The following is a 24,893-nucleotide window of genomic DNA, read 5'->3' as shown; positions in this document are numbered from 1 at the left end:
CTTTTGAATTTAACTGCAAGTCTGGACTATTGTTGTGTTTCCTGTCTGTCCTGTTCATTTCCTGTAAATGTATATTTTAAAAAAGTAAATGTATGTCTGTTTGAACATGTTTACCTGAACACTTGTGTATCTCCAGTTGTCTTTGTTTTGCCTCAGCTATCAGGTGAGCATTTCCCACGCAGCAACACCGCTGTGCGATCGTCTCTCAAAGTGGGGCTGGCTGGTGAAGCCCTCAGCCTTAGCCCTGAGGCATATAAGGCAGGGGTATGTTTCTTTTCTGACAGAGCTCTTTTCTCCACAGGGTGGGTCCGGCGGCTACCGAGGCGAGAAAGGGGAACCGGGAGAAGCAGGGAAACGGGTGAGTGAAATGGGCGCAGGTGGACACAGGCTGGCACAAGTCTCCTTCAGTAGTGACTCTTTCAGGAGTCAGAGGTGAAAAATCCAGGGGTCAGAAAGTCCTGCCATGTGTTTCTTCCACCTGTGACCTTAGCCAGCTGAAAAATTTGCTCTCCCTCCTGGCTGAAGAATTGGGCTAATGAGCAAATTCAGGTGATTGGAACCAAATACTGGGAAGGGCTGGAACCTGGAATTTCCACCTCAATTTTCACAATCCTATAGTGAACCTAGTTCAGTGCACTTTGGAGAACAGGCTGGCATGTACAGTGGTCTCATGGCTCTTGTAGAAAGAGAAGGTGTGTTGACCCTGGCCTACTAATTTCTGCATTGCCAACAACCTTGGTTCTCAAAGTTTTCATTCTCAGCTGACCGCATTTCTCACTTCTCCCCAGGGTAAGCCAGGCAAGGATGGAGACCCAGGATTACCGGGGAACCTGGTGAGCTTGCTGCTCGCTCTTTGTGCATCTAATTTGGTATGGTGTGGGGAGGAGGTGCTTCTGAATGGCTCACCATCCCCATTTCCAACAGGGCCAAAAGGGAGAACCTGGCGGCTCATTGCATGGCATTTCAAGAGATGGAGAGAAGGTAAGGCTGGTTTCCCTTCCTTTTACTCCACAGCCCTGTTACTCAAATCATGGTCCTCAAGGGCTGAGAGTTTGGATAGGGAAGTCTGGATAATCAGTAGCACTAACTATTCTGTTAATTACCTGGGAGAAAAGAAAACCAGGGCCGGATTTGGATTCGAGGGCCAGATTCTAGTATATATGCTCTAGAATGTAAGGCTGGAGTGCTCTCTGCATTTCCCTATGGAGAGAAGGCAAATGGGGCTTACCATGGCGTTTTCACCCACTGTTTTCCTTTGTCTCTGACAGGGTGAAAAAGGGGATCGTGGGTTCCAAGGCCCCCCCGGGGTGGTGAGTCCAAATTTTGTGCTATGAAATGACATCACTACCTGATTTATTTACACTTTTATTTCAATATTTACAGCATTTAAATACGCATTATTAAATGTATTTATGTAAGTTATATTTATTGCATGGTTGCTTCAGCAACAGTGAGGCATGAGAGTAAGGTCCTGGGGCACCCTGGGACGGTGGGATGGTGTTCTGTATGAAGGATGAGTGCACAAGCATCCTCCTGCAGGTGATTGGAGGTGGGGGACATGGCGGCACGGGTCAAAAAGGTGAACCGGGCTATTCTGGATTAACGGGGGCCAAAGGAGACCGAGGACCCCAAGGTACACAGGCCGACAGGAAGGGTGGGGGACAGGTGGATGGGGCTGACAGAACTAAATAAATTGAGTCATTCACAAATGAGAAGTGGGTCCCACGGTCAGTAGCTTTATTGTTGTAATTTCAGTGAGTGGCTGTGGAAGGATTTAGCTGTGGGCTGCCACATACAGTTTGTATTTATTTTCACGGCTAGAAGCTAAAAAATGTTAACACGTTGTATAGCCAGATGCACAATGTACAGATACCTGGGCATGAGTTTGCATTAGCCAGCCACATATTGCACTGTACGACAGATTTTATGTATGTGTGTGTGTCAGGAAGTGATACATTTTGTTGTGAGGTATGTATTCACTAATATAATATTTGTGTTATGTAATATTTGTGTGTTTATTTTTCTTCTGCAGGTGTACCAGGACCTCCTGGCCAGCCCGGATTACCAGGTATGTGCACTGTGAAGGAATGTGTGCTTTGAAAGTGTGTGGCTTGGCACAGTGCAGGTCAATCGTTGCCTTATTATGAATATACCAATATTCCAATATACCTGTGTGAGAGGTATAGGGCTTCCTATTTGTGTGTGTGTGTGTGTGTGTGTGTGCATGCATGAGGATATGCCCATGTGTGCATGTGTGTGTGTTTGTGTGCATGTGTGTATACATGCATGATTATGTGTGTTTGTGTTTTTACAGGTGCGGGGGGTGGTGGTGGCTCTGGGCAGCCAGGTTATCCAGGGGAACGGGGACATAAGGGAGAGCCAGGCCAGCCCGGGATCTCCATACCTGGGCCCCCAGGCCGGGATGGACAGCCTGGTGGCCCCGGACCCGCCGGAGCCCCAGGATCCTCAGGCCCTCTCGGGAACTGCCTTTCAGGGCCCCCAGGGTTACCTGGCCTGCAGGGAGAGCAGGGATATCCTGGAACCAATGGACAGAAAGGTTTGTTGTGTCTGGGCCCACAAACTGTACTCTGAGTACCTATACTATGGGATACTCTATAAGCACACAATGTACACACATTATACTGTCTATGAGTACCGACAGTATGCCATAGGATTCCCTGTCTATATGTATACTTTACTCTGTACACACATTATACTGTCTGAGCGCAGTAACTACCTATACTCTAGGATACTTTCTATATGCATACTTTATTCTGTATAGACATTATAGTGTCTGAGTACAGTAACTCTGCCTATACTCTAGGATACTTTCTATATGTCACTTTACTCTGTACACACATTATACTGTGGCAGGTGTGTGAACTATGCTCTGTGAGTACCTATGGTATTTGGTGATCAATATGCATACTTTACTCTGTGTACACACTCTGTATACAGTACAATATGGTTATTGTTACAATATGGTTGCACTCTATGGAGTATTCTTCATACACTGTAAATACTTTAAGTGTACATATTTGGCAAACACATTGTACACACTCCATGCCTGTATGTACACACATTTAAGCTGACAGTAAGGGTGTGTGTCGTGCTTGTAGGTGAAAAGGGAGACACTTGTTTCAACTGCTTCGCCAATAACATCTCCATTCCTGGAGCCCCTGGACCCCCGGGGCCCCCTGGATTCTCAGGTAAGGTCCTGGCTGTGGTGCGTGGTTTGGATCACCTTACGTTGTCCTGTTGACTGTGTGTCTGTGTTTCTGGCCATGTTGTGGTGTGCTGTTGACTGAGCATTTATGTTTCCGGTCATGTTGTGGTGTGCTGTTGGCTGAGGGTCTGTGTTTCTGGTCATATTATGGTGTGCTGTTGGCTGACAGTGTGGTTGTTGCAGGTAGTCCTGGTGGGCCAGGGGCCAAAGGTGACCGAGGGTACCCTGGAGGTACAGGGCCTATTGGGCCTCAGGTGAGACTCCCCTCCCGTCCCATCTTGTCATAATCTGTATATTTATGTGTGTCTCACATGAGTATATGCACAGTCTGTATATTAATGTGTGAGTTGCACATGACGATATGTACACAGTGTTTTTTGACAGATAGATAGCACAGCGTAGCTAGTTAATTAGCGGTCATATACAAGCCAAGGGCCATAGTGTGAGCTCTTCAGCTATGGCATTGAGACAGTGCCTGAATGGCAGCTGAGATGCTGAGACTGCATGCTTGTGTTTGCAGGGTTTGCCTGGGGCTTCTGGTACGCCTGGACATCCGGGACAGAAAGGAGAGCCTGGCAGGGCACATGAGGGGGTTCGGGGTGAGAAGGGTGACACTGGATTCCCCGGCCCCCCTGGCTTACCTGGGCTGGACGGAAGACCTGGCCTGGTTGGAGCTCCTGGAACACCTGGACCCAAAGGTCCACCTGTAAGTGTAGGGCGCTCAGGGAGGTGGTGGTTTGGCGAATACTGAGAACCTGAGGGGTGAGGCTTAAGTGAGAGCAACCGGCAGCCAAAAAAGATGCTATCTCCAGCATAAGAAAGTGTACAGACCCAACATGTTTAATCAGACTCTATTATAGGACACCTAAAATCCTGATTCGTCACACTTGCTGTCTACCATAAAGGGTGAATCATGTACCATAAAGGTCCGAAAATCTATGGAGTTACTGAGTAGCCAAGAGCAACTCAGCAGGGTCAACAAGCTGGTTTAATGACCTGCGTGCACATGCATCATCAGAGTTTTGGGCATCTGAAAAACAACGTTTGAACCTGTGTAGGTAATGTGGTAACCAGCATGCCAGTGTAGTAATGTTGTAACCGAGGAGGTAATGTTATAACTGGCATGGTAGTTCTATTTCATTTTGGATTTCATTTTCATTTCATTCTTTATTTTTTTATTGTTTTATGTGTTGACATTTCTGTCAGTGTGATTTGATTTGGTCTTGACAGTTGTTATTTTTTATTTTCTGTGAAGCACATTGGGCTACAATGCTTGGTTTTAACTGTGTTGTAAAATGAGAAAAGTTAAGTGAAGTATTGTGTTAATGTGACCAACGTGTCACTGTTTGTGACTGTGGAATCTGTTTTCCTATGCAACAGTAACTCTTTTCTTGTTCTGGGGAACTGTAGGGATCCCTGACGGTGAGAGGTGAACGCGGGCCCCCAGGATCACCTGGAAGCCCAGGTCTTCCAGGAGATGCAGGAGGACCTGGTGCTCCTGGATATGGCCCCAGGGGGCCCGCAGGAGAAAAGGGTGTCCCGGGTCTGCCAGGGGGGCCAGGACTAACAGGTCCACCAGGTGAGTGGCAGGGTTGTTCTGTTTAGGGTTGTTGGGTGACTGAAGGTTCTGTTCTGTTTTGGGGTAGTGGGGTGTGTGAGGGTTCTGTTTCTGGATAGTGGGGTGAGTGAGTGTCTGTTTTGGGGTAGTGGGGTGAGTGAGGGTCTGTTTTGGGGGGGTGGAGTGAGTGAGGGTTCTGTTTTGGGGTAATGGGTGAGTGAGGGTTCTGTTTCTGGGTAGTGGGGTGAGTGAGGGTCTGTTTTGGGGGAATGGGTGAGTAAGGGTTCTGTTTTTGGATAGTGGGGTGAGTGAGGGTTCTGTTTTGGGGTAGTGGGGTGTGTGAGGGTCTGTTTTGGGATAGTGGGGTGAGTGAGGGTCTGTTTTGGGGTAGTGGGTGAGCTAAAAATGTAGCTAAAAATAAATGAAATTGTTGATGTATTCTTTGAGGGTTCCGAATGTATCTGTATGGTCACGCTAGGACTCGGAACCATACTGTCCTCTAGGCTCCTCTTCACACTTGTTCCTGTGTTCAATCTGCTGTTCATTGTATGTCACTCTGGATAAGAGCATCTGCTAAATGCCTTGTAATGTAATGTAATGTAAAAAGATGCTGCTGGTGGCTCAATGCTGTTCTGACTGCCTGCAGGTGTGAAAGGTGAATCTGCCAGAACATTGCCAGGTCAACGTGGATCCCCCGGAGCTCCAGGCCTTAAAGGATCTCCTGGTACACAGCTCAACTGACCCCTATTCTATAAGATTACAATAATGTCAGGAATGGTATACTATAAGAATACAATAATGTCAGGAATGATGTAGTATGAGAATACAATAATGTCAGGAATGGTATAATGAATGGTGTAATGTAGGGCATAGTAATATAAGAGTATAAAGAGTGAAGCAGTACAGCTATGTAGGGATGAGAGTAATATAAGGATTCTCATCCATGTGTATTTGCTCTTCAGGTAACCCCGGACTGCCAGGGACTCCTGGATTCAGTGGGTCGCCTGGAGCAAAGGGAGATCCTGGACACCCCGGCATTGGACTACCAGGCGCTCCCGGAGAGAAAGGTAAGGCTGAGTCACCTGCACGGTATATAGTATCACACGCAGCTGCACATATATGCCGATAAACTGCAAGTATACCCAGAAGAATTAATGAGTATAAAATGTATGCATGTCGCTTTCAGTAGACCTTTATTTTACCCTGAGGGTATAGACCTTTACAAATCCACATGCATACAAAATATACTTTGTAAACAGTAAACAACAGGACAGGGCAGAGATTGAAATTTAGATTATGTTTAAAAGAGTAAAATTAGTCCATGTGCAGAGTGTATATTGTATTGAGTTATTGTATGTAGGAGTAGTGCTGATTGGGTGTTTGGTTATTGTATGTAAGGACAGTGCTGATTGGCTGTTGGGTTATTGTTTGTAGGAGCTGTGCTGATTGGTTGTTGGGTTATTATTTATAGGAGCAGTGCTGATTCGGTTTTTATTTATTTATTTAGCTTTATTTATACAGGGGGATCACAATGAGACAAGTATCATTTTCAGATGAGCCCTGTGTAAACACCAATACAGATACAATAGAAGCAAGGACATGAAAGATAAAAGCAATACAAATACAAATAAGTAATATATATATATATATATATATATATATATATATATATATATATATATATATATATATATATATATATTACTATATATAGATATTTACATAAATACATAAATATACAAGCAAGCCAAATGCACAGAAACATCTAAAATTGCATTCATCTATAAAAATATCCATAATCAAGAGTTTGAACTCATCATGGTGTTGGAGCGATAGCGAGGTTGCTCCAAATGTGAGGTGCATTAAAACTAAATTAGGTTTTTCCCAGTTCTGTACTCACTCGAGGGATTACCAGTGCCAAGCGTACTTGCAAGCGTGTGTTGTAATTGCTGGTTTTGTATTTGAGTAGTGAGCATAAATAGTGAGGTAATTCTTGAATAAGAGCTTTATAGACGGACGATATGCTATGTTGGGCTCTCCTTATATTAAGGGAGGGCCATCCTACTTTATAAAGCTCACAATGTGTACGGTAGCTGTCCCTGGTGATGAAACGCAATGCAGAGACTTCCGGCTGAGCGGTACAAAATGGCAGCATAAACGATTCACTCTCCTGACAAGAATTGAAAGATAGCCCCGAAACGCTAAATAGTAGTTTAACTTGTTAATATTGGGGCGATGGCGGGAGCAAAGGGAAGATAAAATAAATATTTAATTCGTCCAGATAACGAGACAGAAGACGGAAATAGTAATGTCTATGCTAACCCACCAGAAGCTAGCAACACTAGCGTTAGCATCAATGATGGAGGACTGATTGACACAGAGAAAATATTCTAAGGGAAATTAAAGAGTTCAGACAGGACAACCAGAGACAACTAAGCGACATAAAGGCGGACATAAATAAATCTAACATGACACTTAAAGGACGCACTGAAGAGGCAGAAACACGAATTCAAAACGCGGTGACCGTTGTCACAGAGATGGTACAACTACAGGGAGCAGCTTGGCAGCAGGCTAACCGGACAAGAGAACCGGGCGACAGAATATCAGGATCTTTGCGGTGCCGGAGGGCTCAGAGGATAATACTACAATGACTGCGTTTTTGGAGGAAATGCTGAAGTCACAACTTGGGCTCGATCCCTCTACCGACCTCCAAATAGGAAGAGCACACCGAGTATTGGTCCCAAAACCCACGGACACCAAAAGACCCAGATCAATAATCGCCAAGTTTATGAGTTACAAAACAAAAGAAGAAATCCTGAGGTTGACGTGGGCAAAAAGACGACTCGACTGGCAGGGGAACAGAATAAACATTGACAACGACTATGCGCCGGATACACTTAGAGACCATAATAAATATAAAGAGGTGAAGACTGTTCTGAAAGCTAAACAAATCCACTTCAGATCTATTTTCCCTGCTAAGCATATAGCGACGGAATGAAGAAGTAGAACTCGGCAGAGGAAGCGACCAAAGATATGGTCACAAGAAACCTGCCAGTTACCGTCATCAACCCACCGAGCTCACTGACGGAGAGAATACAGCGACTGACCTGGACGACGGTAAACAGGAGGACGAGAAAGGGAAATCATAGCGCCGGTCCCGATGGATCAACATACAAAGAAAGGGTGCAGTCCTATAGAAGAGTGCCTTCAAGTGATAACTGACTGAATTTAACTGGATTGATTAAGGTAACTTTAATCTGCCAGAGGAATGAAAAAAACTACAGTTCAGGTCAGTTTTTTGCTCATGTTGTTTTGGTTACATAAGAGTCAATACTCTCGGTTGAAACCTGACTGAAATAGCGAATCGTTTTATACGGTCGCAAAACATTCCCTCCAGAGCTCTTTCATCATCAGAGTTGTGCGGTGGTCCGAGTTAAAGACAGTTTTGATAAGTTTCTTTGGTTATATAGATGTTACAAGTCGCAGCTTTGTAAAGCGACATGGGAGATTCTTTTGAGGTGTGAATTAATATTAGATAGCAAGGGTTTTAATGAAAAGGAGTAGACCAGACCAACTCAGAATCTTTTAATGTAAATGGGGTTCTCAATTCTATTAAACGAGCTAAAATTCTTACCAAATTGAAAAGAGAGAAAGCCAATGTAGCGTTTCTACAAGAAACACGCGCCTCAGATGCAGAACATGTCAAATTGAAAAGGATGGGTTTTAAAAATGTCTTCTTTTCATCGTATAAATCAAGCCATAGATGAGGGGTAACTATTTTGATTTCTAGTCATGTTAATTATGAACATCTGTCAGATATTAAAGATAAAGAAGGGAGGTTCGTTGACTAAAATACTTCCCCACCGGGAAGTGATTGCAGTTTTTTTAAGAATATATTTTATGGCACTTGAAACCCAGAGCATATTGATTAGTGGAGGCGATCTGAATGTACCTCTTAACCCTAAAATAGATTAATCTAAATCACATGACCAATACCCACAGGCCTTACTTAAACAAATTAATTATTTGATGCAGGATACAGGGATTATAGAGGTGGATTCAACTATATATAAAATATGGGATCCTGTGACTAAAGTAATCCACTATAAGTTACCTGAAATTCAAAGTAAATTTGAATCCTACTACAAACATTTATATTCTAGACCACAAGATCAGAATGAAAGCATTTGATTCTGTGAGTTGGTCTTATTTATATAAGGTGTTGGGACAATTTGGGTTCCATAACAACTTTATTAAAGCGATCAAATGCATATATGATAAACCCTCTGCCAAAATTTAAATTAATGGTAATTTGTCAAACACTATTACTTTAGAAAGAGGCACAAGACAGGGGTGCCCTTTGTCACCCCTGATTTTTGCTTTGTAGATTGAGCCACTAAGCCAATGGGTCAAACAGAATAACACAATAAAGGGTATAGATATAGCAGGAGCGGAACACAAAATCTCCCTTTTTGCAGATGATGTGTTGATCTATTTGGGTGACCCTTCCTCCTCCCTTCCTGCATTGATGACATCGCTCCAGATCTTTGGGTCTTTTTCAGGATATAAAATGAACATACAGAAAACACAAATACTCTCCTACAATTTTGATCCCCCACAGGACATTAAAAAACAGTATAAATTGGACTGCCATTCAAATTCAATGAAATACCTTGGAGTACTTTAACCTAAAGAATTAGACATGCTTAGGTCTATAAATTATTACACTCTGAATACTAAGATCAAAGAAGACATTGCTAGATGGTACTCAGTTCCATTCATAGGTTTAGAATCAAGGATAACATCAGTAAAAATGAGTATATTACCTAGACTTTTGTATCTCTTTCAGACACTCCCGATAGAAATCGAGGAAAAACAGTTTCTTGAATGGGACAAAATCATTTCTAGATATTTGTGGCACGGTACAAAACTGAGAACATGATATAAAACACTTCAATTGGCGAAAAATAAGGGAAAAATGGCTCTACCCTGTTTAAAAAGCTGTTATGCCGCAGCCCAACTGAGAGCACTCATATGCTGGTGTAATCCCGGTTACTCAGCTCGTTGGAAGGACATTGAAGTCTCACTGTCAGACCGTATTCCAATTCAAGCGATGATAGCTGATAAGAAATTGAGATTTCACCTTTCAGATAGAGATAACCCATGGATGAGTCTCCCCTTGAGAATCTGGGATGATGTCATCAAAACCTATAACTTGGGGAACCTTGTAAAGATTCTGAGATGGTGGGTGCTCCTTTGATACAGAGTTTATTCCTAACACTGTAGACAATAGATTTAAATTATGGACTAACAAAGGGATTTCTGCCTATTGTACTATCATGAAAAATGGTGAATTAAAAGATTTTAAAACCCTAAGAGAAAAATTTGAATTGGAACAAAGGGACTTTTTTAGATACTTGCAAATGAGAGGCCACTTCAATCAGGAAATAAAAGGAAGTAAAACAATAGAACATTATTTTTATTTTTTAAAATAATTTTTATCCGATTTTTTCCCTTTTTCTCCCAATTTGGTAGCCAATTGGACCCGGTCTGATTCAATTAGAGCCAGTATTAGATACACTGCCCACACCCCGTCCCTCGGCGGCCAACGGGAGAGCAACACGCCTTCTTCAAGCCGTCTCGCCTCCCAAGCTGTAACCGTGATTCCGAGGCGCCTGAGGTGCTTGTTTCGTGCGGCGATCTACTAACCCTGCCAAGTCCCTCCCTCTGGAGCAGCGAGCCAATTATTGCTGCTCCACGTGAGCCGGCCAAACTTGGCTTTCGGCAGGACCGAGAATCGAACCCCAGTCCCCGGTGTGCAACTGCAGCGACCTGCAACCGCGAGGCTGCACCACCACCTTAGCCTGTTGCACCACCGCGGCTCCCACAATAGAACATTATAAAAATAGTATTACATAGTATCACATAGTTGTACTAAAATGGTTTCTAAATTCTACAATGCTTTCTTGGACCGTAAAACAGAATCATCACTGTATATAAAAGAAAAGTGGGAAAGAGAGAGTAATCTAAAGTTATCTGAAGAAGAATGGGGAAAGATCTGTACTATGCAGAGTCAACATCATCTAATAACTGGAGAGAAAAATCTAACAAAGTTTTTTATCACACCAGCCCAGAAGAAACACTTCTCAAAGGGATCAGTATGTTGGAGAAAATGCGGTGGAATGAATGCTAATCACTATCAAAATTATCGCCCGATAATTCAAAACTTTTGGCCAGAAATATACATGGCCCTGGATGGATTCCCTATGGATTTGATATTATGTATCTAGGAAATATGCCTGGGAATATAGTGGCAACAAGGGATAAATATATATTTTGAATATTTCTGACTGCATGTAAAAAAGCTGTAACGAGGAAGTGGATATAAGTACTTTTCCAATAAAAACTTAAAACACAATGCAGAATGATAAACTGAATCCAATTTTTTAAGAGTTCAGAGTACAGCATGTGTGTAAATTGTATCAGCATAGTCAAGTACAGGGAGGAGTGTCGCTTGAACAATAATCTTTCTACTCTCATAAGAGAAACATGATTTATTTCTGTATAAGAAGCCAAGCTTTGCCTTCAGACCATTCTGCAAATTCTCAGTATGTGTTTTAAAAGTTTGAGTACCGTCAACCCCGATACCCAGATGCTTATAATGAGGGACTGGTTCAATTTCAGTTCCATTCAATGTGTGAATATGCAGATCATTAACAGAGTTACTAGATCTAGAAAAATACATGAATTCTTTTTTTTTGCATTTAGTACCAGCTTAAGGTCAATGAGGGATTTCTGGGGAGAATTAAAGCCATGCTAAAGATCAATAATAGCCTGCTGGGCTGAGGGGGCACTGGTATGAACAACCGTAGTATGACCATAGACATGTAATTTACAATTACTCTGCGAAAGACAAAAATTATTTATATAAATTGTGAACAGCAATGGACCCAGAGTCAAGCCTTGCGGGACACCTTTAGCGATGGTGAAAAGGTTTGATTGCTTTCCATTTACTGAGATACACTGAGTTCTATTCTTTAGGTAGTTTTGAAACCAGATGCAAGCAGAGTTTTCAAGACCAATGGCAGATAGCCTTTGTAACCTTGTGACCTGAACACAGCTGATTGGGTGTTGGGCTATCGTATGTAAGAGCAGTGCTGATTGGGTCTTGGGTTATTGCATGTACGAGCGGTGCTGATTGGGTGTTGCGTTATTGTATGTAAGGACAGTGCTGATTATATGTTTTGTCTCTCTCAGGATTCCCCGGAGTTCCAGGACTGCCCGGAACACCGGGTGGCCCAGGCCGCCCAGGTTTAGATGGCCTCCCTGGATCACCCGGAGCACCAGGTGCAAAGGTGAGGAGCGGGCTACTGAAGGGGCTTAAGTGACATCTGACATCTCTTAGCTCTTAGTTCTGTTCACGGTTTCAGTCCCATGTGGATGCTGGTGTGATTGTACAAGAAAATGTGTGAGAGACAATTATGGTAATCAACATTGCCTCTCATATTTGTGTCTCAGGGTGACCCTGGATATGGTTCGCCAGGTGCTCCAGGCACACCAGGATTCCCCGGTGGTAAAGGAGTCCCCGGGCAAAAGGGAGAGTCAGGATTCCCTGGGGGCCCTGGAGGCCCTGGCCGGAACGGGTTTGATGGAGGCCCAGGACCCAAAGGTAAAAAGTCCTGCTTTTCCAGACCCAAAATCTCCTGAAGCCCTTCTTAATGGCCTCTGTGAAACCATGCAAGTGTAGTGTGTGCTGATATCATTTTCTCCCTTCAGTAAAGTTGGGTCCCATGAATGAGTTTGTGCTTCATTAAAACAGACTGCAGGCTGCTAGTTGTCCTAACACTGGTGTGTGTCCATGACAGTTTGCTTGCTCATCCAGGAAGATTCGTTCCATCACTATGGCTCACTATGGGAGCAACCCATAACTTTCTGTTGGTGTAAAACATCCCATCATGTTACATCTGAGTGGTTAGTCTGATGAACTGACAAACGAAAAAGCGATATGACCTTGAGCAATATGACCATTTGTAAATTGTTTCCCACATTGTTTTTACATTGAGAAGATATGTGCATGGTTTCTGGTTTAAATGTAATTCTATTCCGGTGCACCGTATATGACCTGAAAATAAATGAATGTGCCCTCTTATATAACGAATATAATAAGACAGTTCTCTCTCGTAATCTGCCGTTTGCCCTTGATACAGGTGATTCAGGTGTTCCTGGTATCCCTGGAGGCCGTGGACCCCCAGGTGTTTCTGGTTTTGGTACCCCAGGTCCCACTGGACCTACTGGACCTGCAGGACCTGTGGGTGCTCCAGGTACTGTCACTGTATTGGTGTTTTAATAACAAATTCTCCAAATTAGCAGCTCAACAAAATTTTCAGTATAGCTGTGAATGAGGTATGCTTTGTTAAGGCCAGTTTTTGCGTGACTGAAATCGCAGAACATTTGCGAAAGTTCTATTGTCCATTGTCGCCCGAGGTAGACTATGGTTGTTGTCCTTAGCAAAAATATATAAATGCACTCCAGACACCCAAAGTATAAACCAAATGTCACTGCAACCAGCAATATCCAGTGCATGTCCCTGGTCACAGTGACACTCTGCCGCTGGACTATAAACTGTTCTTTGAGCTTTGAGTGAAAACCTACAGGACGGTGGATCTCCAGGAACAGGGTTGGGCAGTCCTGATTTAAACCAATAGGTTCTACTCTGTTTCAAGTGAAGATAGACAGAAAAAGTTTATCTTAGTAGCAAGTATTTTTAACAGTCTCCATCTCTTGGTGAGGATGAGATCTTTTCCAGGCCTATGAACATCAGGTTCTCTACAGAGCCATCTTTTTGTCTTTATAACGTCTAGCAATTGCTTAGTCCGTTTTACCATCTTGTATGGCGGCCTTGTACTCTGCTATGCATACTTTTCGATTGCTGATAGTTCCTCACACAGAAGGTTCTGTGTTTTCTCTCTTTCTTCTAATTGCCAAATTGACAACCCCTTTCCCACCACTGCAGGGTACCCTGGAGGACCTGGAGCAAAGGGTGACCCCGGACACCCAGGACTGGATATCCCAGGGTTGCCAGGAGACAGAGGGAGTCCTGGTATCCCAGGTTCCCCAGGACCTATGGGCCCACCAGGACCTTTAGGAGGTTTATCCCGGGATGGGGTGCCTGGAATACCTGGTGAGTGGCCCTGTCTGTCCACTTCTCCCTATTTGTGTGTGTTTGTTTATTTGTGAGTGTGTGTGTGTTTGTGTGTATGTGTGCAAGCATGCATGTGTCTGTGTACATTTTGAGGGATGCAATAGACCACTAATGTTCAAGTGCTTCCCAAGGCCCCAAAGGAGACTCTGGGCCAATTGGACCACCAGGCCCTAAGGGAGACCCTGGACTGAGTGGAGGCTCTGGATTCCCTGGGCCAAAAGGTGACCCTCTCTACCCCCTTCCCCTACCCCATGATTAGTGTGCCCGTGCCTGATCACACACAGACTAAAGGAGCACTTCTGCCACACAGGTGACGACGGCTTTCCTGGCCGGCCTGGAGGACCTGGTGGTCCTGGGCTGAAGGGAGAGAGAGGTGGTCCTGGTCAGCCTGGGGCCCCTGGACCAACCATACCCCCTGTGGAGGTGAAGGGACCAAAGGGAGATCCAGGTCATCCAGGTAAGTCCAAATGGGCAAGCACAGTGTGTATACAGGTAAAGAACATTTGCCATACAAGTAAAAACAATACAGGTAAAAGACCTTAACTGTGCAGGTGAAGCACATTGACTGTACAGTTGCAATAAATTGACAAATCCGGATAAAGGACAGTGAACTTACAGGTAAAGGCCATTGAGAGCTGATTGATCAGCAGGCTGAGAGAGTGTGTGATTGGTCAACAGGCTGCGAGTGTGTGATTAGGCAGCAGGCTGCGAGTGTGTGATTGCTCAACAGGCTGTGCGTGTGTGATTGGGCAGCAGGCTGAGAGAGTATGTGATTGGTCAGCAGGCTGTGAGTATGTCATTGGTCAGCAGGCTGTGAGTGTGTGATTGGGCAGCAGGTTGTGAGTGTGTGATTGGGCAGCAGGCTCACGGGTGTTTTTCTGTGTATCTGAAGGTGGGTCAGGGCAACCAGGACAGAAAGGCGCGATTGGTCCCCCAGGTGATGGCGGACATCCAGGGACCGATGGTACACCGGGTATACCAGGACCTCAAGGTGCGATCTCCACACACGCATGCAAACACACACACATTTCTCTCACTATTATTACAAGTGCTGTCACATTTAATTAAGGGAAGAAACGGCAAAGTCGAAACTCAAAGCTCGTCCAGCTTTTTTGAATGTAATCCCTGGTGTACAATTAAGCTACGAAATCAAGTTATAAATGACCAGATACCAGCATACACAGCTTGAGCCGGTCAAACCATGTTGGGTATGGAGCTATTCTGAACCAGCTCCCAGTTGTTTCAAAATTTATTACATGTTTTGTAAGTTTACTATAGGTCAAATGTTACATTACATTACATGTCATTTGGCTGACGCTTTTATCCAAAGCGACTTACAGTTGATTAGACTAAGCAGGAGACAATCCTCCACTGGAGTGATGCAGGGTTAAGGGCCTTGCTCAAGGGCCCAACGGCTTGTGGCTACACCGGGGATCGAACCACCGACCTCGCGGGTCCCAGTCATGTACCTTAGCAGCTACACTACAGGCTGCCCTATGTTCAGGTGATGAACAAATTTCCATCCTTCTCCATGCTCAGGCCACAAAGGAGATCCTGGAAATCCAGGTCTGCCAGGTTCCCCTGGAGGTCCTGGACCGAAAGGCAACCCCGGTGACCCAGGATACCCAGGTAAGTTTGATACCACTTTAGGCTAGGCTACATGCTGTGGAACTGAGATGCAGGCCGGAAGCTTCTTTCTCTACCGGAGACTGGTTGGGGGCTTTGGCGAGATGAGGTTTCTGTTTGTTAACCGTCTCTGTCCAGAGACTGGTCAGTAGTCCAGTTACTCCCTCTGCTCCAAAATTACATCATTATCAAAAGAGATATTTGCGGCCACTGACTACTGTACAATTAAAATGTCTTTAAAAAAACAAAAACATTTAAAACCTGAATTGTGTGGCCCAGAATTGTGGCAGTAAACAACCCCGTAGACTGTTTATGCCAGCAGCTGGCTCTGCCTGTGGTGTTGATGAAGACTGTCAGCCTCATACTCTTCCTCATCTTCTTTCTCAGGTGGTAGTGGTGGGAAGGGTGAGCCAGGATTGCCCGGTTCCTCGGGCCTGCCCGGACAGCCCGGTGGCCCCGGGTTCCCTGGTGCTAAGGGTGACGCTGGCCCTCCTGGTTTTGGATCTCCAGGCCCTGCCGGTGCCAAGGTGCCAACACAAAACCCCCGTTACAAGCTCTGCAAAAACACACTGTTGTCTACACAAGTCCACAGGCACTGCCTCAGGAAGTGTGTGTCTACACAGGCACACAGATGGAGTGTTGCATATTTATTTCAGCTCAAGTTGTGATGTGGGATGATCTATTACTGGTATTAAATCCGATATTATATTATGTCTTTGTGCTTAGTGTTGTAGTAGTGTAGGTGTAGTGCAGTAATAGTAGTGTCTTGTAGTGGTGTAGTTATATTGTGTTTCTCTACAGTTGTAGTGTAGTTATACTGTGTTTCAGTAATATACAGGTAGTTGTAGTGTAGTTATACTCTTTGTTGCCATAGAATAGATGTACTCTAGCTACCGTATACTCTGCTGCAATAGTATATTTGTGGTATAGTTATTGTTGTAATAGTATGGTGGTGTTGTATGTGTACTCTGTTGAGTATTTATACTCTAATGTGCAGTTTTATTTCTAAATCTCCCAGGGTGAGGCAGGTCAGCCTGGATACCCTGGCGGTTCAGGACCTAAGGGAGAGGCTGGTGGCCCAGGTCTGCCCGGACTGCCTGGTGGACCTGGAGTCAAGGGTGACCCTGGTTTTCCCGGACTCCAAGGTACAGTATCTGTCCCTCAGCCATTTTGCCCAAAAGCTGTGGCAACCATAAGGATTACGACTGATTGGAGTTGAGTCAAGAGGAGCCAAAGCATTTCAATAAATCAGCAGTGACTTCTCATCCTTTACATTATTTCTGTGGCTGTGTTTTGGTTTCAGGGGGACCTGGAACACCGGGTGCGAAGGGACTTGATGGAGGTCCAGGTGGCCCAGGTCTGGATGGAGGCCCTGGTCGGCCAGGAGAGCCAGGTCGCCCCGGAGGACCTGGAGGACCAGGAGAGAAGGGCGAACCTGGTCGAGATGGCATCCCAGGGCCTGCAGGGCTCAAGGGAGATGCAGGTGAGACAGACAGGCTTTGGATGGGGTCAGAGGTTGCCTAAATCAAATACACCTGGACCATATTCAACCTTCCTTGTGTTTCTGTAGGTATACCTGGCGGTGGCTCCCCTGGACCCCCTGGCCCGCCAGGACACCCAGGTAAGTTTTCTACACCTCTTTACCTTTAACAACCTGCTTTCCTCCTGCATCCCTGTTAGCTCTGTTCAGGACAATGTTGATTGACTGTCTTTTAAGATACAGAATTTTATTTTTAAGCCATCAGTGAACACTCTGATTTCGTTGGCCTTCATTTGACTTGTCTTACATTGAAATCCTGATGAAGGCATCCAGTCGAAACATTGGTCAAAGACAAACTTTATGTGTGCGAACAAGTGTGCGACTTTCAGATTTTTTTATATTTACATGCCGCTAGTCTGCAACGCCATTTTGTGTATATATTGAGTATATATAACTGTCATTATCAAACAAATTAAAATATATACTGTAATAACAATTATAGGCCATATCACCCAGCACAAATTCAACGTAAACAGAGGTGGAGAAGCTTGCTGAGTGACTCTGTTCCTTCTCAGGTCCGAAGGGAGATCTTGGGCCTGGTGGGCTTCCTGGATCACCCGGCTATCCTGGGACAAAGGGAGACGCAGGACACCCAGGCCAGCCTGGGGCACCAGGTGGCGTTGGCGCTGAAGGGCCCCCTGGTGTGACCCACGTAGGACCTAAAGGCAACCCAGGAGGCCCAGGCCTCCCAGGAAAACCTGGTATGTACTCAGAATGTGCTAGATCACTACATCACATGGGCAGCATCCCTGTCAGAGATGTATTGTAACCTGTCAATTTAACCTACAACCTGTTTCCTGCTTTACTCATCTTTACTCGTTCAAAGCCCCCTGATTGGACAATGTTTTGTTGAGAGAGAAAAGCCCCTTTCACACATGAAGCTTAACCTCCGAATGTTCCAGCAATTTCCTGTGTTGATGTCATGTGTGAACAGCAGCAGGAGTCCATTTTCCCATTAAGACATTTTTCCCATTTGCTAGGTCATGACATAGATTTACAGAAATCTAGTAATGCCTAATAGTTTTGCTGGAGTTGGTGAATTCATGGTTGGGCTGATGTGTGACTTGGCTGAGTTGGGGGTAATGTTTTTCGAAATGCTGTAGTGCTGCTGCCATTTCTCATGTGTACCTGGTATATAACCACAGGTGGCCCTGGCCCTGTTGGACCCCATGGGCCCCCAGGTCCTGGAGGGTACAGAGGGGATAAGGGGGCAATTGGACCACCCGGTACTCCTGGCTACTCAGGAGCTAAAGGAGACAGAGGAGCACCTGGGTTTTCGGTAAGAAGACCTTTTTTTGTGGGGTTTTTCAGAGGGGACAATTACAGACCGGGGCTCCATACACCTCCCTGGAATAAGAACAGCTGCCTTTATATTGCCCCTGTCTCAAACAAACCAATCAAAAATCCTTCTTATCTTCATAGTAAATACCTGCATGGCTCGTTGATAGAAGTTATACAATACTATCAATGTTTCTGTTGGGATAGAGTCACAGCGTGCTAACGGACCTTCATCCATTTTATAAACACTGTTTACAGTGGATTCTTTTTTGCATGTCAACCCCCATTATTGCTGGAACAAGCTTAATGCAAGGATGCTGGTACCATGTTTTTGTTGTTTTTGTTATTGAAACCACGTCCTGCCATCGATAATTCTGACATCTGACCTTGTCCCTTCGTTGTGAACAGGGCACACCTGGCATTCCTGGACCTTCTGGCCTGAAGGGCGATTCGGGTCTCCCTGGCGTCCCGGGATTCCCAGGTTAGTCACTGCATCACTCAGGGCTTGGAGAAGACCTTAACCCTTTACGGTGTTAGATCACAGATGTGATCAGATGTTCTTACCTGAACATTCTAATGCTCATGTATAGTACCAATCACTACTGATATTTCTTGCAATGGAATTCTAGAACACTGGCAAACATGAAACAAATGTTTGTGTATAATCATACGCAACATGGTACCCTTCGATATTTCAGTGAGTACAGAATACTGGCGTCTTTGTACGTTGTAGCTAGTGCAAAACAAGGAAATGCTCTTTTAAAAGCACTGAAGTTATGTATAAGATATGTATAGTATAGGTGTATGCATAGGACCAATTATTTTAAGTTTGACCATCTCAATAAATTGTATGATATATGATGTGTCTATATGAATTTGTTGTGTTATGTGTTGCTGTGTATGTACACTCACCAAGCACTTTAGTAGGAATATTTTTACTTTTTTACACCTACTTATTCATATGATTATCTAATCAGCCAATTGTGTGGCAGCAGTGCAATGCATATAATCATGTAGCTACGGGTCAGGAGCTTCAGTTAATGTTCACATCAACCATCAGAATGGGGAAAATGTTTTTATCTAAGTGACTTTAACTGTGGAATGATTGTTGGTGGCAGACAGGGTGGTTTGAGTATCTCAGAAACTGCTGATCTCCTGGGATTTTCACACAGTGTCTAGAATTTGCAATTTAAAAAAATTTAAATACAGTGAGCAGTACTTCTCCAGACAGAAATGCCTTGTTAATGAGAGACATCAGAGGAGAATGGCCAGACTGGTCAAAGCTGACAGGAAGGTGACAGTAACGCTAATAACCACACATTACAACAGTGGTATGCAGAAGAGCATCTCTGAACATACAACACATCGTAACTCTTAACTGGATAGGCTACAGCAGTAGAAGTCTAAAAAATAAAAGTCTAATAAATACCTAATAAAGTGCTCACTATGTGTTTATGGTTAATATTCTCTGTTGAGAGACCACAGTCCAGGCCTGGTAGAGAACGGTACTCTGACCTGCTCTTGTGGCTCTGTGTCACAGGTACAAAGGGACAACCTGGTACCCCGGGAGCACTTGGCACAAGCGGAGAGCCTGGAGATCCTGGTCCTCAAGGTTAGTCCCTTCTACAGATCCCAATTCATTGCGATGAAGATGAAGAACTATTTTGTTGAAGATGCATTTTCTGGTTTCTATGTGATAATTTCTAAATGATAATTGCATCTGTTGGGGACAGCATCTCATTTATGTTTGTGATCATGTTGAAGATAGCCTTGCTGTTTAAGCTATTTCCATGTACAGAATACCATCTGCAGCACATCTTCCTGTACCTAACCCCCTCTCCTCCCCCTCACAGGGCTACCCGGTGACCCTGGCCCAGCCCCCTTTGTCATCAAAGGGGAACGTGGTCCTGTCGGGCCAGCTGGACTCACAGGCGCAAGAGGCCTTCCCGGACCCCCAGGATTAAACGGGCTATCGGGTTAGTGGAGGCAGTATTAGAGGAGTGTGCTGGTTCTGTTCTGAAGGTGCATTTCTGTTCTAAAGGTGCATTTCTGTTCTGAAGGTGCATTTCTGTTCTGAAGGTGGATTTCCATCCTGAAGGTGGATTTCTGTCGGTTTTGTCCTCTTAACCCATGTGCAGTCTTAACATTCTGTATACTCCCCATGACCTGCCTTCACTAAACCCTTAAAATAAGCAGCTTAATTGAATTTGAAGCCCCAAATCTATTTTGCATGAAGAAACAACCTGTAAGCCATCACATTCAAATTTCAAGTTTTCTCTGCTGTTAAACATACTGGCAGGTCATTTTTGACCCTTAAGACAACTTAGGGGTTAAGTTGGTTTTGTCCTCATAAGATGGTTTTGATTCCTGGTTCAGGGTCCCCAGGAGGCCCTGGTGACTCAGGTCCAGATGGCCCTCCAGGATTCAATGGCCCCTCTGGACGCAAAGGAGATACAGGGCCTTCTGGACTGCCAGGTGATGTCATTTACACCACCTCCACAACATACACACACACACACACACACACACCAGCTTTCCACCAAAAACATTACCAGCACAGCTTGCCAACAGGACCAGTGTGCTGTAACCTCTCTCTCTCTCTCTCAGGGTCCTCTGGGCTCCCAGGGCCTGCAGGTGTCCAGGGCCCCCCTGGCCAGCCCGGGGCTAGCGGCTTCCTGGTTACCCGCCACAGTCAGTCTTCGGAAGTTCCTTTCTGCCCCGATGGCACCAGTCTGATATACGACGGCTACTCGCTGCTGTACGTGCAGGGTAACGAGAGAGCCCATGGGCAGGATTTGGGTAAGTCTGACTTTGGTACCCTAAGAAAATGGGTTTCCCCTGTTGCAGAAGCAGAATTAGTGGGAGTGCCGTGGGTGTGGTGCATCCATATGAGCAACTATGGGGACCCCTTAGTGGGTCTATGGGGTGACATTGGCTCGGGTGGTAAGAGCAGTCGTCTGGCATTTGGAGGGTTGCCGGTTCGATCCCACCCTGGGTGTGTTGAAGTGTCCCTGAGCAAGACACCTAACCGCCAAATGCTCCCGACGAGCTGATTGGTGCCTTTGCAGCCAATCGGCGTTGTACGCATGCGTGTATGAATGGGTGAATGAGAAGCATCAATTGTACAGCGCTTTGGATAAAGACGCTATATAAATGCCAACCATTTACCATTTACCCCCCACAGTACCCAAAAATAGACACTAACTTAGGCGTAAGTCATGAGAAACATTATTTAATGAATCTTGACAAGTCACATTGTGTATCGCTTGCCTTAAAAAAACAAAAATATACTTTTTAAATTGGAAATTAATTGTACAGTATCTTTAAAAGTCAGGCTAGCTCTGCCCCTGGTTGATTCGGGCTAGTTCTGCCCCAGGCTAGCTCTGCCCCTGGTTGATTCGAGCTAGCTCTGCTCCAGGCGAGCTCTGCCCTTGGTTGATTCGAGCTAGCTCTGCTCCAGGCGAGCTCTGCCCTTGGTTGATTCGAGCTAGCTCTGCTCCAGGCGAGCTCTGCCCTTGGTTGATTGAGGCTAGTTCTGCCCCAGGCTAGCTCTGTCCCCGGTTGATTCTCTGTGTAAATGCCATCCCACCCCCCCTTACCCCCACCAGGCACGGCTGGCAGCTGTCTGCGCAGGTTCAGCACCATGCCCTTCATGTTTTGCAACATCAACAACGTCTGCAACTTCGCCTCGCGCAATGACTACTCCTACTGGCTGTCCACACCCCAGCCCATGCCAATGAACATGGCTCCCATCACCGGCGACACCATCAAACCATTCATCAGCAGGTAGGAGAGGAGCAGGGGGCAGCAGAGTACAGAAGACCAATAGGTTGTTGATGGCAGTCTAAGGAATAGAAGAAGATGAGATATTTGTGAACCACTTCATTGCTAAATACAGAAATCTCAAGGGAAAGAATAATTGTCGCCCTAACTGTTCTCTAACTGGTGCTTGTCCTGTGCATGTGTGCTTCCCTGTGTGTGCGTGTGTCTTCCCTCTGTGCAGGTGTGCGGTGTGTGAGGCCCCAGCCATGGTGATCGCTGTGCACAGCCAAACCGTCCAGCTTCCTTCCTGCCCACGGAGCTGGGAGCCGCTGTGGATCGGCTACTCATTCATGATGGTACGGCTGGCTTCCTCACGCACACAGTTACACTGCTCCGTTACACTGCTGCTCTGCTGTTGTCATGGCCTGGCAGCTGATCGCTGTCTTCCTTATCTCGTGCTACCATGGCAACCAACCGTCCCCATTCCTATAAGAACTGTTCAGTCGCTGCCCATTTGCTCACGCAGACCCATCTCTTCACATTGTACATGAGTTCACCTGTCTCAATCTTTTAGCCCTCTTGTTGTATTTGGTATTTAATATTGTATTTGTATTTTTAACTTTTAACTACACTTGATATTCATGGCTGTAGACAACTGTAGTGAACTGTACGGCAGTTGCTCTGATGACCTTCGGTATTCACTCATTGTATGTCGCTTTGGATGAAAGCCTCAGCTAAATGTAATGTAAGGTAATGTAATGGTGAGCGTCGTCTCTCTGTGCACCCTCAGCACACGAGCGCAGGGGCAGAGGGGTCAGGTCAGGCCCTGGCATCCCCCGGATCCTGTCTGGAGGAGTTCCGCTCCGCCCCCTTCATTGAGTGTCACGGGCGTGGCACCTGCAATTACTACGGCAACTCCTACAGCTTCTGGCTTGCCACTGTGGACATTAATGACATGTTCAGGTAGGAGAGCATGTGACTCCACTGCTTATTATCACCGTCATATCTGATGAAATACCATCGGTTTAATGATAAATCTGTTTCATTCTCACACGAAACCTAAGCTGCTGACTGTTAGCATGATGATGTTAGCATGGTGTTAATTATGACCACAATATTGGATTGAAGCAATATAATGTGGAACAATCTGTCACTCATCACATTCAAATTTCAAGTTGGAAAAAAAGGGGTTTTCTCTGCTTTTAAACATAGTAGCAGTAATGGTCATTTTTGACCCTTAAGACAACACAGGTTAAGTTGGAGATGTGGAACAATCCCTGATCTGATTGGAACTATATCCAGAATGAGATGTGTGATGTGTCATCTAAGTACATTGTGTTGTTCACGTGTTTAATAACCTGCGGAAGAGACTGGATGCTCTTAGTGTTTAGATCTCTTGTTTATTTTGGAGATAACTTTCTGCCATATTTAAAAAGGATTTTGGTCTTAGTGTATGTTAAAATTGGCCCTGACAGGGTTTGGTGCTTTTAAGAATATTATTTACACTTACATAAATGTACATTTATACTGTACCTGTAAGGTACATTTTGGGGTGATTTCTCGTCTTCCTGTGCCAAGTCCTAACACCTTTCTTCGTCTTCCCTCCTTTGTCTGCCCCTCTCCTCTCCCTTTCTCCTTTCCCCTCAATTTCCTTTCCTCTCCTCCCTTGTCCCCTGTAGGAAGCCCCCCTCGGAGACCCTAAAGGAAGGCAACCTGCGTACACGCGTCAGCCGCTGCGTGGTGTGTATGAAGAGGACGTAACGGCACAGCGCCATCCTCTGGGGACCAACGCAAACAGCCGCGCGGACCGATATTAGGAAGACAGGCGCAGTTCCGGCGTTGCTACGGTGACGTCCGGATCCAAAGCAATGGTGCTACTGTACAACACGGCAAGAAACAGGGCAAAGCTGAAAACGAACAGAATCATTTTATGAAATGTATTACCTCAAAAAGGTGCCGTTGATGTCTGATAAAGGTGCATTTTCCTGTTCTATTTCTGGGGGGGAGGGGGGGGGTTCTGATCAATGTTTATTTTATTCTTTTTATTTTCATGTTTGTACACATTTGAAAAGTGTGCTGTTGAAAGGAGAGGTCTCCATGATACCGAAATGGCACTTTGATTTGTGACATCACAGAGAGGACATGCACTGAAATGACTAGTGTGACTGCTTTTTCATTATTCTTTTACTTTTAATTTCAATCTTTGCTTTTTAATGGCGTCAACACTGCTGTGCTCTCAGATACAAGCATTTATTTTCTGTTTTGTAAGTAATGAAATCTGTATATTGTGTAAAACGGTTTTTATAGTGCAGAACATAAAACACATTTTCCTGTTTTAATTTTTGGAACATATTTACTTACTTAGAATTCTCTAACATATACGTATGCACACACACAGATACACATTGTACAAAGTAAGGGTTTACAAATGAAACAGTATTTTATCAAGAAATTGGATGAAACTTTGTCATAAATTTAGGATTTCTTGCCTTTTTTGTTGTACAAAAAGGTTTCAGATTGCCTTTTGTCAACAAAATGCCACAGTAAGGATCTGATCCAGGTTTTAATAATAATAATTTTAAAAAATCTATTTTACTAATGTGCTTTTAAGGGGTTTAGATCATTTTAAATGGAAAAGTGACCATTAGTAATAATATAAACCCATACACATTATAAAGTGTATGTTTGTCTCCCATTGTCT

The 24,893-nt window shown here is 44.7% G+C and overlaps 1 protein-coding gene across 1 annotated transcript in view; it reads left to right on the top strand.

The window, feature by feature from the left end:
- Window positions 1–24,200, top strand: part of LOC133132219 (collagen alpha-5(IV) chain-like) — a 43,161-nt gene extending 18,961 nt beyond the window's left edge. The window contains exons 15-50 of the mRNA XM_061247517.1: window positions 302–358; window positions 789–833; window positions 925–981; window positions 1,269–1,310; window positions 1,540–1,633; window positions 2,033–2,068; window positions 2,315–2,557; window positions 3,120–3,209; window positions 3,410–3,480; window positions 3,747–3,932; window positions 4,637–4,805; window positions 5,431–5,508; window positions 5,747–5,851; window positions 12,042–12,139; window positions 12,303–12,453; window positions 12,992–13,105; window positions 13,798–13,965; window positions 14,118–14,207; window positions 14,297–14,443; window positions 14,879–14,977; window positions 15,526–15,615; window positions 16,000–16,139; window positions 16,631–16,757; window positions 16,916–17,095; window positions 17,183–17,233; window positions 17,668–17,853; window positions 18,298–18,431; window positions 18,839–18,911; window positions 19,971–20,042; window positions 20,284–20,406; window positions 20,807–20,905; window positions 21,038–21,229; window positions 22,039–22,216; window positions 22,434–22,548; window positions 22,983–23,155; window positions 23,872–24,200. Of these exons, the coding sequence (XP_061103501.1) occupies window positions 302–358; window positions 789–833; window positions 925–981; window positions 1,269–1,310; window positions 1,540–1,633; window positions 2,033–2,068; window positions 2,315–2,557; window positions 3,120–3,209; window positions 3,410–3,480; window positions 3,747–3,932; window positions 4,637–4,805; window positions 5,431–5,508; window positions 5,747–5,851; window positions 12,042–12,139; window positions 12,303–12,453; window positions 12,992–13,105; window positions 13,798–13,965; window positions 14,118–14,207; window positions 14,297–14,443; window positions 14,879–14,977; window positions 15,526–15,615; window positions 16,000–16,139; window positions 16,631–16,757; window positions 16,916–17,095; window positions 17,183–17,233; window positions 17,668–17,853; window positions 18,298–18,431; window positions 18,839–18,911; window positions 19,971–20,042; window positions 20,284–20,406; window positions 20,807–20,905; window positions 21,038–21,229; window positions 22,039–22,216; window positions 22,434–22,548; window positions 22,983–23,155; window positions 23,872–23,953 (4,155 nt within the window). The 3' untranslated portion in view covers window positions 23,954–24,200. The remainder of the gene's footprint in view (window positions 1–301; window positions 359–788; window positions 834–924; window positions 982–1,268; window positions 1,311–1,539; window positions 1,634–2,032; window positions 2,069–2,314; window positions 2,558–3,119; window positions 3,210–3,409; window positions 3,481–3,746; window positions 3,933–4,636; window positions 4,806–5,430; window positions 5,509–5,746; window positions 5,852–12,041; window positions 12,140–12,302; window positions 12,454–12,991; window positions 13,106–13,797; window positions 13,966–14,117; window positions 14,208–14,296; window positions 14,444–14,878; window positions 14,978–15,525; window positions 15,616–15,999; window positions 16,140–16,630; window positions 16,758–16,915; window positions 17,096–17,182; window positions 17,234–17,667; window positions 17,854–18,297; window positions 18,432–18,838; window positions 18,912–19,970; window positions 20,043–20,283; window positions 20,407–20,806; window positions 20,906–21,037; window positions 21,230–22,038; window positions 22,217–22,433; window positions 22,549–22,982; window positions 23,156–23,871) is intronic.
- The last annotated feature ends 693 nt before the right edge of the window (window positions 24,201–24,893 follow it).

This window comes from Conger conger, chromosome 7 (genome assembly GCF_963514075.1).
Source record: "Conger conger chromosome 7, fConCon1.1, whole genome shotgun sequence".
Taxonomy (NCBI): domain Eukaryota; kingdom Metazoa; phylum Chordata; class Actinopteri; order Anguilliformes; family Congridae; genus Conger; species Conger conger.
The sequence above is the reverse complement of the archived record's forward strand: the minus strand, read 5'-3'. Positions and strand labels throughout refer to the sequence as shown.